Genomic DNA, 13,372 nt, shown 5'->3' with positions numbered 1-13,372 from the left:
TGGTGTGATCTCAGAGCAGGGAGGAGACCATCGCCCAGGCTGTGTTCTGTGTGGTTACCAACCTCCTGCTTTTCCCAGTCTTACGGTGTTTGTGTTGGAGATAACCGTGGATGTTCATCTTGCCAGTTAGCTCCATTACATTAGCTGTCTTTGCTAATGTGTTCTGGCAGAGGCCTTATTTCACTTTCGTTTTATCTCACACAGGTTAATGAAGTGTCTTGTCAGGAGTAACAGTAGTCACATGGCTGCAGACTGCTAAGCTCCTCGCTAAAGCCATGCTGAGTTCTAAAGCACAGCTTTCCTGTGAGAATGGTACCTCTCTCTCTTGTTCTCACACCCTCTTTCCCTTTTGTCCCTTCTCTCCACGTGTTTTTGGCCAGCCTCTACTCTTCTATTTCTCTCTCTCTTTCTCTGCCCCTACCAACTCCTAACTCCCCTCCCCACGCCCTGAATAAACTATTCTATACTAAAGATCTATACTAAAGAGAGAGAGAGAGAGAGAGAGAGAGAGAGAGAGAATGGTAGTTAAGGGAAAGTGACATTTAAGGAGATGACAGATGCAGTACAGCTGCAACATGTATGACCGTAAATCTCTTATATTCCTCCCTTTTACATTTTATACATTTTTACACGTATAAAACAACACTTAGCATCTTTACCATTTTTATATACAAGCTGGTATCATTAAGTACACAATTGTACGTGGCTGTCTCTGCCATCTGTTTCTATTTCCAAGCTCTTTTGATCTAAGACTGAAAGTCATCTTTCATGAAGCAGTAAGTTGTTTCCACTCCCACCCCCTATCTTCAGTCTTTCTGTGGGTTTGACTCAGTATCCAACATAAAGGCATTTGTCTTTTGTGATTTATTTATTTTACTTAGTTATAGCTGTAAGCTTTTCATGTATGTTGAAGCATGTGCTGGAGTACACATCCTTTTGTATAACTGTATCCTTATGTATAGGCTGTATTTTGATTTCTCACCTATCTGTCCTAGACACTTGCGTTTCTTCCACATCGGATCTCTTGTGAAAGACGCTTCTGTGTACAGGTGTACAAATTCCTTCCTTTGAAGTTCTGAATTCTGTTGTTATTAATGACATTCACCATGGTGTGCAGTAGACCTCTTGAACATATTCCTCATGACTGAAATTTTGTGTCCTTTAATGAACATCTTCCCCAGCTTTCTCCCTAAGCCTCTCACAACTGTTATTCTACACTGTGTTCCCATGAACTCAATTTTTAGGGATCTACTTATAAGTGAGACCATGTGACATCTATCTTTCAGGGGTTTTTTTTTTTGTTTTGTCTTAATGACCTCAATGTGCATAGGCGCTATTGTGAGTGGCAGGATTTGCTTCCTTTTCAATGCCAAATGTGTATATTTATTGTGTGTTTCAAACCATTTATCCAACATTTAGATTGATTCCATGTCATACCTATTTATTGAATAATGTTGTAATGAACGTGTGAATGGAGATGATTATTCTACATACTGAATTCACTTCCTTTGGATATACACACACTTTGAAGTGATGTTTTAAGATAATATCATAGTTCTATTTTTATTTTTTTCAAGCCACCTCTCTTATTTTTTGTATTGGCTCTATGAACATTCATTCCTACCAACAATGTTCAAGGCTTCCTCCTTTCTACACCTTTTCTTAAACAATTGCCATCTTTAACTTAAAAAAATTTTATAGCCTCACTCTGTAGCCACGGCTGGCCTGGAACTTACTGTGTCAACTAGGCTGGGCTTCAACTCACTCTGAGTGGCTGTTTCAAGCCCTTGCTTCCTTGTCTTCTCTGCATGCTGGACAGTACCTCAGACTATGAGTTAAAACAAACCCTTTCTCCCTAACATTGATTTGGTCATGGTCCTTTATCACAGCAATGGGAAAGAAAATGGAAAAGCAAGGACCTACCCCATTGGTTTGTTTGTTTTTGAGATATGGTCACATACTTTTAAAGTAGGTTGCAGTGAAACTCACTGTGATCTAGGCTGTCCTCAAACAAATAGCCATCCTCTTGCCTCAGCATGCTGAGTGCTAGAATTATAGGTGTGAGGAGGGCCCAACCCAGCTCTAAGCTGTATTATTTAAACCATATTCCTGGTGGTGCACTTGAGAAAGCTGATTCTAGAGGTCAGGAAGGGCAGAGAATACACTATGATATCTGAAAATTTTTTGCAGTTGAGGGAAGCAAGGGCAGCTGGATGTCTGGAGTTAGAGGGAATTACACAGCCATTTGCTTTGGCTGCCATAAAAATAGATCTTAGATGGCTACAACAAGAGAAAGCTGTTTCCCAGCAGTGTTAGCGGCCGGAGAGTCAACTGACAAGATGTAGTAAGATGGCATTCACCTGAAGGCAGCTTCTGGTTTCTAGATTGCTGCCACCTAGTTGTACGCTCTGTGCCTCTGCTCTGAACTCACACAGGTAGAGAGAACAGACTACTGAGTCTGTCTCTTCCTGTGTTTTTTATTTTTGAGGATAATTTTAGCACTGATGTCTACCTCCCTTGCAGTTTCTCTTGTATGATATTTCTATTTAAATTTGTTCCATTAGCGCCGACAAAGAGGTCGTGGCAATGGGTTCTTACTGCTTGCACACAGCAGCAGTGTGAACATGGCTGTGTGTGGCTCTATCTTCTTAAGGCTCTTGAGACTTAATTTTAGGATCAGGTTTGTTCATTATAACATATATTGTTGTCTTCTTACCTCATTTTCCACCTGCTCTTTAAAAGGAATGGACTGATAAATGGTATACAGGCAAGCTTCTAGTTAGCGTAAGAGAAAAAGAAGACCCCAGAAGAGAAAGAATGGAGAAAACATTACAACCAGTGATACAAAACAGAAAGCATCATTAGAGTCTATTATGAACAACAGTATACCAAAAATTTGGGAAACATAGATGAAATGAATAATTTTCTATATACTTATTGCTTTCTAAAACTGAATCATGTAAGTGCCATAAAAAACTGTGTTAAGAATGAAGTATTCAGCCTCTTTTGTAAATCTGTTTTTATTTGAATTTTGCTGGTTGGCTTCCTGTTTTTCTTTAGCTTATTATGTTAGGTGCATCGGTTTGTAATCATTTTATCCTCTTGCTCTTCTGAACCTTTTATTAATATTTAAGAGTCTTCATTTTGTCTCTTGTGACCAGGTTTGGTTGAAAATTCATTTTGTTTAATGTTTGCATAGCCAGGCTTGCTCTATTGTGTTCTTTTTTTTTTCCAAAAAAAATTACTTCTTATACTTTTATTTGGTATCAAAAGAGATATTGTTCTTTTTTGTGTCATTTGCAGCTAATTTGCATCTGGACAGCACATACAGAAATCATATTTTTAATTCGCTCTACCACGTGTCTTTTGAATGGAGACTACATCCTATTCTACACTAAAGGAACCTCTGATAAAGGGGGCTGTGGTCCCTGTGCTGATTGTTTTCTGGATGCCTTACAGCTTTCTGTTTGTCCCATGTTTCTTGCTTTACTTTCCTCCACTGTGTCTGTCTGATTATTGTAATGATGCACTTAAGTGCCTTCCTCATTTATTTTTCATTATGCAGCGCAGCCTGGTCCCAGGCTTGGGATGTCGCCTCCGTCTTCAGAGTCCTGGCATTATAGGCAGGCACTAACTTTCCTCACTTCATGTCTCTTTTTCTGTTACGTGTATTCTTTAGCCATTTTCTTTGTATGTATCATATTTAGTGCACTAAAATTAGGACATTCTAACTTGGATATGTAGCCACTTTACTGTAGTAACATTGCTGTGTGTGTGTGTATGTGTGTGTGTGTGTGTGTGTGTGTGTGTGTGTGTGAGTGTGTGTGTTTATTGTGCTTTTGCTTTTTTAAAATAATTCTGGTCTGTTTATTTAATTTGTGTTTTTATTCTCTAAAGAGAGAAAGAAAGGGCTTGGAGTTAGATGGTTGGGGAAGGTAGGGTAGATGTGAGAGACATTGGGAGAGGAAAACTATCATCAGACTATATTATATGAAAACAAATCTATTTTCATTAAACACCATCATGTGTATTTAACACACACACACACACACACACACACACACACACACATTTGGCTTTTAACAGCTTGATCATGATAAATATTGTTACATGTCATTAGATATATTTTTATTAATGCCTTTAATCAAATATGTGGAAAATTCAGTCATTATTTATTTAAATGACCTTAGCTTTGATAATGAAGTCTATCACTGAACCTGGAGCTCACTGGGCTAGCCTGCCAGTCAGCAAACCCAGGGATCTTCTTGTATCTTCCTCCCCGGTGCTGATCACAGGAATATACGTCTACGCTCAGCTTTGTAAGTGGAAGTGGAGAATTTGAACTCAGATCCTCATGCTTGCACAGCATCACTTTACCAGCTGAGCCATCTTCCTAACCCCCATTCTAGACCTTTGACGGCATGTATGTTGGTCCAGTTGGTGGGGTTATTCTGGCCTCAAAAGCTCGGTTCACTTTCTTCTGATTATTTTTCTCTCTGCTCCTCACATACATATAAACTCCATTATTGCATCTTCAACTTCACTGCCTCTCTCTCGCTCCTGCTAGAATCTTCACTTGAACACCTCAGGAAACTGTCCATTTCAGTTAGAGGATGGCTATACTCAAGAATTCTTTTCTGCCTCTTACTAATTTTCATGTTTCTCTGGTATGTTTGTTTCTACATCATTTTCTTGATCTTTTTTTCTCTTTTTGAATTTGCACTAAAGTTTTTGTACATGTTTTTCTAAGGAGAGCTTCTGTTGGCTTAGTTTTCCTTTTGCCTTATATGCCTTAGGATATTGTTCTTGAAAACTACATGTTGGAATCTGACGGTGCTGTAACTCTGGAGATTGAGTCTGACCTTTGCCACCTCTTGTGTTTTATTTTGGGTTTTACTGTTGTAAGGAGGTCTCTGGGCAGAGGATCAGTGTGAGATGTAAACTTAAGTCTTCTCCAGCATTTTTTGATCTTCTGCTATCTTCTGGTCACTTAAATTTCTCTTGTACAGATTGTTGCTTTTGTCTAGCTTGCCAAACATAGCTCACAAAAGATCACAGAAACATAAAAGGTTTAGAGGAAAAAGGTATCAGTTCCTCACATTTCCTAGAAGTCACTGTAACAAATGGAGACAGAGCTTGTGGCATTGACGGAGATCTGTGACATCAGTGGTCCTATTTCTTCTTCTGCACCTTTAGGTAATGAGCACCAGTTATAGCAGGGATCACTGGTACTGGGAAAGTAGTTATTGGTAAACTCTATCTTAGTCTGAGTTCTCAAAGTGTGTACCAGCTTTTCCAGGGACCCAAGCACATCTTTCTGTCATAGGGTTAAAGTGGATAGGATGGGTAGGGAGTACTGGCTAGGAGCTGAACTGGCTTTGAAATCCTCTGATCGGCTCCAAAGTTCCAAAGTAGTTACATTCAACAGATTCAGCCAGTGACATTTCTGCCTAGATGGTAAAACAGGTTTGAGAGCACCCTACTCTCTAGTCCTAGAATCCTTTTGTTCTTTGTTTTAGTGTATCTCACATTTCATCTTTATATTAATCCTGTAAGGCAAGTTACTTTTCATAATATAGTTTATTATTTTTCTCTTGTTTTGAGAGAGTGAGAACATGCAATGTTGATTTTCCTGGGTTTGAGTTGCCTCTCTTAGAATGATTGTTTCCAGCTCCGTCCATGATCATGAATGTCTTTCTACCTCTGGGTTACATCACTCAGGATTGTGTTTTCAAGTTCCATTCATTTGCCTGCAACATTCATGGTGTCTTTATTTTTAATAGCTGAGTAGTGTTCCATTGTGGAGATGTACCACATTTTCTGTGTCCATTCTTCTGTTGAGGGACATCTAGTTTGTTTCTAGTTTCTGGCTACTATGAGTAAAGCAGTGTCCTTGAGCAAGTGTCCCTGTGGTATAGTTGGGTATTTTTGTGGTATATGCCCAGGAGTGTATCTTGAGGTAGAGTTGTTCCCATGTTCTGTCCTGCAGGACAGTCAAAGAGGGTGAAGAGGGTACCTGGAAGAGAATGGGGGACAAGAAACATGAAAAAGGACGACAAGACAATAGTCTGATCAAGGCAACAATTTTATTTTTTCCGAAGGCTGAATTTATACCATAGCAGGGGTAACAGAGGGAGGGGGGAAGTGGGAAACATCTACACAAGCCAAGGACAAAGTACTCTTGTGGTCAGCTGATCAACAGGGTGTTGGTTTCTCAGAAAGGTCACAAGTTTGTCATATCATTAGTCATCCTGACCACCACAAGTTTGTCATATCATTAGGCAACCTGACCACCAGATTTGTATTCATCTTCTACAGCTGTCTGGGGATCTTCCATGAACCCAGTCATACCTAAATCTAACTATAATATTAGCATCAATAATGGAGGGTTTTAAGGGCATTGCTCCCTACATTCCCAGTTTTCTGAGAAATCATCAAATTGATTTCCAAAGTGGTTGTACAAATTTGCACTCCCACCAGCTATAAGGGGTGTTCTCCTCGCTTTGTATCTTCACCAGCACGTGCTATCACTAGAGTTTTTAATTATTTTTCTTACATTTGTTTATTTTATTTATATCTGGTGCACATGTAGAGGTTCAAGGATATACAGTGAGGTGTATTTCTCTCCTTCTGCCTTGTGCATCTCCTGGGATCAAACTCATGTTGTCAGATTTGGCATCAAGCACATTTGCCTACTGAACCATGTTGCCTATCCAACATTCATGGATGGATACGAAAACCTAGCAGTTTGCCCAAAATTTTGCAAATAATATATATCAGAGCCAGTGTGTATTCTATGTCTTTAAAATCTATAGAACACCCCTGAGATAGGAAAGATAAAATAGTTAGCATGAAAATCAGAGAAGCAACTCTCATGAGCCACTTCAGATTCAAGAGAACAATCCTTAAGGATCTAGAGAAGTGGAGGATGAGGTGGACCATGACCAAATAACATGGCTACGAGCTCAGTTGGTAAAGTGTGTATTATAGAGTACTAAGTTCATAGTGTGTCTCACATCACCTGATGAGTTTGGTGCACCCTCCAGAACCACATAAACCAAGCTCATTTACTAAGAAATGAGACAGTGGGATCAGAAATTCAATATCATTGTCGTAGTCAGTTTTCTGTTGCCAAACATACACATGACCAAGGAGGCAACATTTATAAAAGACATTTATAATTGGGGGCTCACTTATAGTTTCAGAGGTGTAGCCCATTATCATCATGGTGGGAAGCATGGTGGCACACAGACAGGTATGATACTGGAAAGGTAGCTGAGAATTCTACATCCAGATCTGCAAGCAGCAGGGAGAGATAGGAAGAAGGAGAGACAGAGACAGAGAGAGGGAGAGGGAGAGAGAGAGAGAGAGAGAGAGAGAGAGAGAGAGAGAGAGAGGAGAGAGACAGACAGACAGACAGACACACACACAGGGGAGAGAGAGAGAGAGAGAGAGAGAGAGAGAGAGAGAGAGAGAGAGAGTCAGAGAGAGACAGACAAAGGGAGGATAGGAAGGAGGGAGGGAGGGATTGGGCCTGACTTGAGATTTTGAAACCTCAAAGGCCACTTCCAGTGACATCCTTCCTCTGACCTTGCCACACCTCCCAATCCTTCACAAATATTGACACATACTGATGACCAAGCATTCAATTGCATGAGCCTACAGGGACCATTTTCATTCCAACCACCTTAGTCATCCTCAGCTAGGCAGAAATTCCAAGGCCAGATAGTAAGCAGTAGGCAGAAGCTGAGTCTGGGTGGAAAGTTTACCAGCCCCATGCCTAAGGAGGATTTGGTTGAGAGAGTAAGTAAAAATTTAGTGAAGAATCAACACAGGAATTGAGGGATCTGTGAGTTCCTTTTAGTGGTCTAGCTCATGGAGAAAGTCTGTTTCAAAGACTGACTTTTGGTCTGCTTGTTTTAAAATTAAGCAAGTGTAGAATGGCCTTATTTCTAGTATCTCTAGGGTTCATACTTCAGAATACACTTTTGGGAATGTGAATATTGGTGATGGTGTTCTCTATGGATATATTTCAGAAGTTCGATAGCCACATGGCCAGGCAGTTCATGGTTGCCATATTATGTGAAATAGGAAGACATGGTTCATGTGTTTTATTTAAGATCATTTTAAAAATAGTACCTGCATGGCCATGTAAATATTAAAAAGTATTCACAAAAAGTAAAAGTATCTTCCTTAGCTTTTTAATTTTTTTTCTCTAAAGATATTTACTATTAAAACCTTATTTGGGGGGTTGGAGAGAGGGGTCAGTGGGTTAAACGCACTCTGCCCCTGCAGAAGACTGGGGTTTTATTCCTAGGACCCACATAGAATTTTATGCCATCTGTAATTCTGGTTCCAGGGGATTCAACATCTTTTCTGTCTTCTGTGGGCATGAGGCACACATGGTACACAAGCATATGTGTGAGCAAAGCATCCATACTCATAAAAAATAGATTTTTATAATGTTCAAAAATAAAATTTTCTTTTTTCATACTTCTAGTAAAGTATTTCCAACCTGTTATTATATGAGCACACATTTTGTAAGTTACAAAAACATTATATTCTGGTGGTGCCTTGTATCTTTTAAAAATAAAAGCCGTGTTTTGTAGATCCTAGTAAGACACTGCATTTACGTGTTCCTGCAACCTCTTCCAGGTGCCTAGGGTCCTTTCACTGCTTGAATATGGAATTTATCCGTTACCCATAAGCTTTTATGTTATTTCCAAAGTTTTGCTATTCTAATAATACTGTAGTTTATTCACAATTGTTCAATTTCTAGATCAAAGGATAAGAATATAGCTTTCTAAAGAAATTCCAGTGCATCTGGGATGAGTGCTATTTCTAAGCAAAGAAGGTCATAGAACTTGGGGTTAAAGTGGAACATAAAACACAGGCCAGGAAGAAACCAGAACCAGAGATGATATGTGGGCCCAAGACAAGTCTGTGTGATAGGAATGATAAATATTTGGGGCAATAATTTTAAAAATGGCCTATACACATTAATTAGCATATCTCTTCCTGGGAATATTTAAGAATAATACTTTAAATGTCACTGTGCTTTATTGCAACAATAAAAGTGTAACTTTTTATAACTGCTGTTGTCTTTGGTTTCATTGTGAAGATGGTACTCATTACTGTGTGTGATCTGAAAACGCAAAAGCATTTAAATCAGTAAACATATTCCGCCTATAAATACCAAAGAGATAACAATACATCAATTTCTTATTTGTGTTTTGGTTTCTACACGGTTGAAATTATACTGTATATGTACTTATATGAAACGTTCCTTTGCTAATCACCTTGACTGTGTTAACTTACTTATTTTGTCTTTACATTGTCTGTTTCTTCCCCTTTAGGTAATAGAAACCTAACACTGTTTTGGAACAAATTCGAAGACCAGCATAGCAAAGACACAGACAGCTCTTTAGAGGCTCTGCAATGGCGAAGGAGACAAGCCATGGCTATCCCATTCATCCTACAGTGTGGTGAGTGCTGAATGCCAAACTGGCAAATATTTATGATTTCCTTAATATTCAAGTCATGGTGCTAAGAAAACAACACAGGGTAAAAATTGGAGTTTGCTTCTAAGGAGTTACTGTCTAGGCAAGAGTTTAAAATCAGTACAATAGAGGGGAAATGGGGTATGTGAAGGATTTGAGGCAAGGAGTTTTTGAGCATGGGGTGAAGAAGAGTGGTGTGTGAAAATGTAGGCGAGATTTTATGACACAGCATATGAGAAAGCTGCTATGATTGGATTTCAGAACATGGATAAGATGGTTGATATCAGATATATACCTTAAAAATACTTGTGATAGAACACTAGAAACAACCACTTTTCTATTTTTAATATGTAAAACTTTCTTACATTTAAGGTGTAACATTGTGTCTAAGGCTAATAGGAATTCTGTAATCTTAATAACAAAGTAAGTGAGGGTGAGTAAATGAGGAAAGGTAGGAATATTTTCTCCGGTAAATGCCTTTATGTGTCTTGAATTCAAAGCCAAGGTTTTTTGATAAACAATGGGAGGTTGTCTTAGTTTGGGTTTTATTGCTGTGAAGAGGTACCATGATTAAGGCAATATTTATAATAAAAACCCATTAATCGGGACTAGCTTACAGTTTCAGAGGTGTAGTCCATTATCACATGGCAGGAAGCATGGCAGCATGCAGGAAGACGTGGTGCTGGAAGAGCTGAGAGTTCTACATCATTTTTTCCCTTTTTTTTAAAGTTGGATATTTTTTATTTACATTTCAAATGTTATTCCCTTTCCCAGTTTCCTGTCCATAAGCCCACTGTCCCATTCCACCCTCCCCCTTCTTCTATGAGGGTGTTCCTCCTCCCCAGCAATCCCTCTGATCCCGCCTCCCTGCCCTGACACTCCCATAAACTGCTGGGTCCAGCCTTGAAGGGACCAAGGGCTTCTCCTCCCATTGGTGCCCAACAAGGCCATCCTCTGCATCATATGCAGCTGGAGCCAAGGGTCTATCCATGTGTATGTACTCTTTGGGTAGGAGTTTAGTCCCTGGAAGCTCTGGTTGGTTGGTATTGTTGTTCTTACCAGTTGCAAGCCCCTTCAGTTCTTTCAATTCTTTCTCTAACTCCTCCAACAGGGACTCTGTTCTCAATGGTTCAATGGTTTGCTGCTAGCATTCGTCTCTGTGTTTGTCATGCTATGATTGAGCCTCTCAGGAGACAGCTATATCCTGTCTGCACTTCTTGGCTTCATCAATAGTGTCAAGGTTTGGCATATATATGTATAGGCTGGATTCCCAGGTGGGGCAGGCTCTTAATGGCCATACCTTTAGTCTCTGCTACACACATTGTCTCCATATCTCCTCCTATGAATATTTTTATTCCCCCTTTTCAGAAGGAGTGAAGCATCTGCACTTTGGTCATCCTTATTCTTGAGCTTCATGTGGTCTGTGGATTGTATCTTGGGTAATTGGAGGTTTGGGGCTAATATCCACTTATCAGTGAGTACATACCATGAATTTTTTTTCGGATTGGGTTACCTCACTCAGGACGACATTTTCTAGTTCCATCCATTTGCCTATGAATTTTATGAAGTCATTGTTTTTGATAGCTGAGTAATATTCCATTGTGTAGATGTACCACATTTTCTGTATCCATTCCTCTGTTGAAGGGCATCTGGGTTCTTTCCAGCTTCTGGTTATTATAAATAAGGCTGCTATGAACATAGTGGAGCATGTGTCTTTGTTGTATGTTGGAGCATCTTTTGGTATATGCCCAGGAGAGGTATAGCTGGGTCCTCAGGGAATACTATGTCCAATTATCTGAGGAACCTCCAGACTGATTTCCAGAATGGTTGTACCAGTTTGCAATCCCACCAACAATGGAGGAGTGTTACTCTTTCTCCACATCCTCACCAGCATCTATTGTCACCTGAGTTTTTATCTTAGCCATTCTGACTGGTATAAGGTGGAATCTCAAGGTTGTTTTGATTTGCATTTCCCTGATATCTAAGGATGTTGAACATTTCCTTAGATGCTTCTTGGCCATTCGATATTCCTCAGCTGTGAATTCTTTGTTTAGCTCTGTACCCCATTTTTAATAGGATTATTTGAATCTCTGGAGCCTTAACTTCTTGAGTTCTTTGCATATATTGGATATTAGCCCTCTATCAGATGTAAGACTAGTAAATATCCTTCCCCAATCTGTTGGTTGTCATTTTGTCCTAATGACAGTGTCCTTTGCCTTACAGAAGCTTTGCAGTTTTATGAGATTCCATTTGTCGGTTCTTGATCTTAAAGCATAAGCCATTGGTGTTTTGTTCAGGAAATTTTTCCCAGTGCCCATGTGTTGGAGGTTCGTCTCCAATTTTTCTTCTATTAGTTTGATTGTACCTGGTTTGATGTGGAGGTACTTGATCCACTTGGACTTAAGCTTTGTACAGGGCTATGAGAATGGATCAATTTGCATTCTATATGCTGACCTCTAGTTGAAACAGGACCATTTGCTAAAAATGCTATCTTTTTTCCCCTGGATACTTTTAGCTCCTTTTTCAAAGATCAAGTGACCATAGGATAGGTGTGTGGGTTCATTTCTGGGTCTTCAATTCAATTCCAATGATCCACCTGACTGTCTCTGTGCCAAAATTGTAGTTTTTTTAAAATCACTCTTGCTCTGTAATACAGCTTGAGTCAGGGATGGTGATTCCCCCAGAAGTTCTTTTATTGTTGAGAATAGTTTTCCCTATGCTGGGTTTTTTGCTATTCCAAAAGAATTTGCAAATTCCTCTTTCTAACTCTATGAAGAATTGAGTTGGAATTTTGATGGAGATTGCATTGAATCTGCAGATTGCTTTTGGCAAAATGGCCATTTTTACTATATTATTCCTGCCAATCCATGAGCATGGGAGGTCTTTCCATCTTCTGAGATCTTTGTCAATTTTTTTCTTCTTGTCATGCAGGTCATTCACTTGCTTGGTTAAAGTCCCACCGAGGTATTTTATGTGATTTTGGACTATTGTGAGGAGTGTCATTTCACTAATTTCTTTCTCAGTCTGTTTATCCTTTGAGGAAAGAAAGGCTACTGAGTTGTCTGAGTTAAATTTATATCCAGCCATTTTAATGAAGTCGTTTTTCAGGGTTAGTAGTTCTCTAGGGGAACTTTTGGAGTCACTTAAGTATACTATCATATCATCTGCAAATAGTGATATTTTGACTTCTTTTTTTCTAGTTTGTATCCCTTTGACCTCCCTTTGTTGTTGGATTGCTCTGGCTAGGACTTTGAGTACTGTGTGGAATAGGTAGGAAGAGAGTGGGCAGCCTTGCCTAGTCCCTGATTTTAGTGGGATTGCTTCAAGTTTCTCTCCATTTAGTTTGAGGTTGGCTGCTGTTTTGTTGTATATTGCTTTTACTCTGTGTACATAGGAGCCTTGAATTGCTGATATTTCTTTTTTTTTTCCTTCAGAGCTGAGGACACTGATATTTCTAAGACTTTTAACATGAAGGGGTGTTAAATTTTGTCAAATGCTTTCTCAGCATCCAATGAGATGATCATGGGATTTTTTTTTCCTTGAGTTTGTTTATGTAGTGGATTACATTGATGGATTTCCATATATTGAACCATCCCTGCATCCCTGGGATGAAGCCTACTTTATCATTATGGATGATCGTTTTGATGTGTTCTTGGATTTGATTTGCAAGAATTTTATTGAGTATTTTTGTGTCGATATTCATAAAGGAAATTGGCCAGAAGTTCTCTTTCTTTGTAGGGTCTTCGTATGGTTTAGGTGTAAGCATTATTGTGGCTTCATAGATGGAATTTGGTAGTGCTCTGTCTGTTTCTACTTTGTGGATAGTTTGAACAGTATTGGTATAAGATCTTCTATGAAGGTCTGATAGAATT

General features: G+C 39.2%; 1 protein-coding gene across 5 annotated transcripts in view; it reads left to right on the top strand.

Annotated features, from left to right (window-relative positions):
* Morc1 (MORC family CW-type zinc finger 1) overlaps window positions 1–13,372 on the top strand; it is a 205,898-nt gene that overhangs the window by 122,981 nt on the left and 69,545 nt on the right. For all 5 annotated transcript variants that reach the window (XM_087576598.1, XM_087576599.1, XM_087576600.1 and 2 more), the window contains one exon: window positions 9,357–9,485. In XM_087576598.1, the coding sequence (XP_087432724.1) occupies window positions 9,357–9,485 (129 nt within the window). The remainder of the gene's footprint in view (window positions 1–9,356; window positions 9,486–13,372) is intronic.

Source organism: Rattus norvegicus, chromosome 11, assembly GCF_021556685.1.
Source record: "Rattus norvegicus strain SHRSP/BbbUtx chromosome 11, alternate assembly SHRSP_T2T, whole genome shotgun sequence".
Lineage (NCBI taxonomy): Eukaryota > Metazoa > Chordata > Mammalia > Rodentia > Muridae > Rattus > Rattus norvegicus.
Note: the sequence above shows the minus strand (reverse complement) of the source record. Positions and strands in the feature narration are given on the sequence as shown.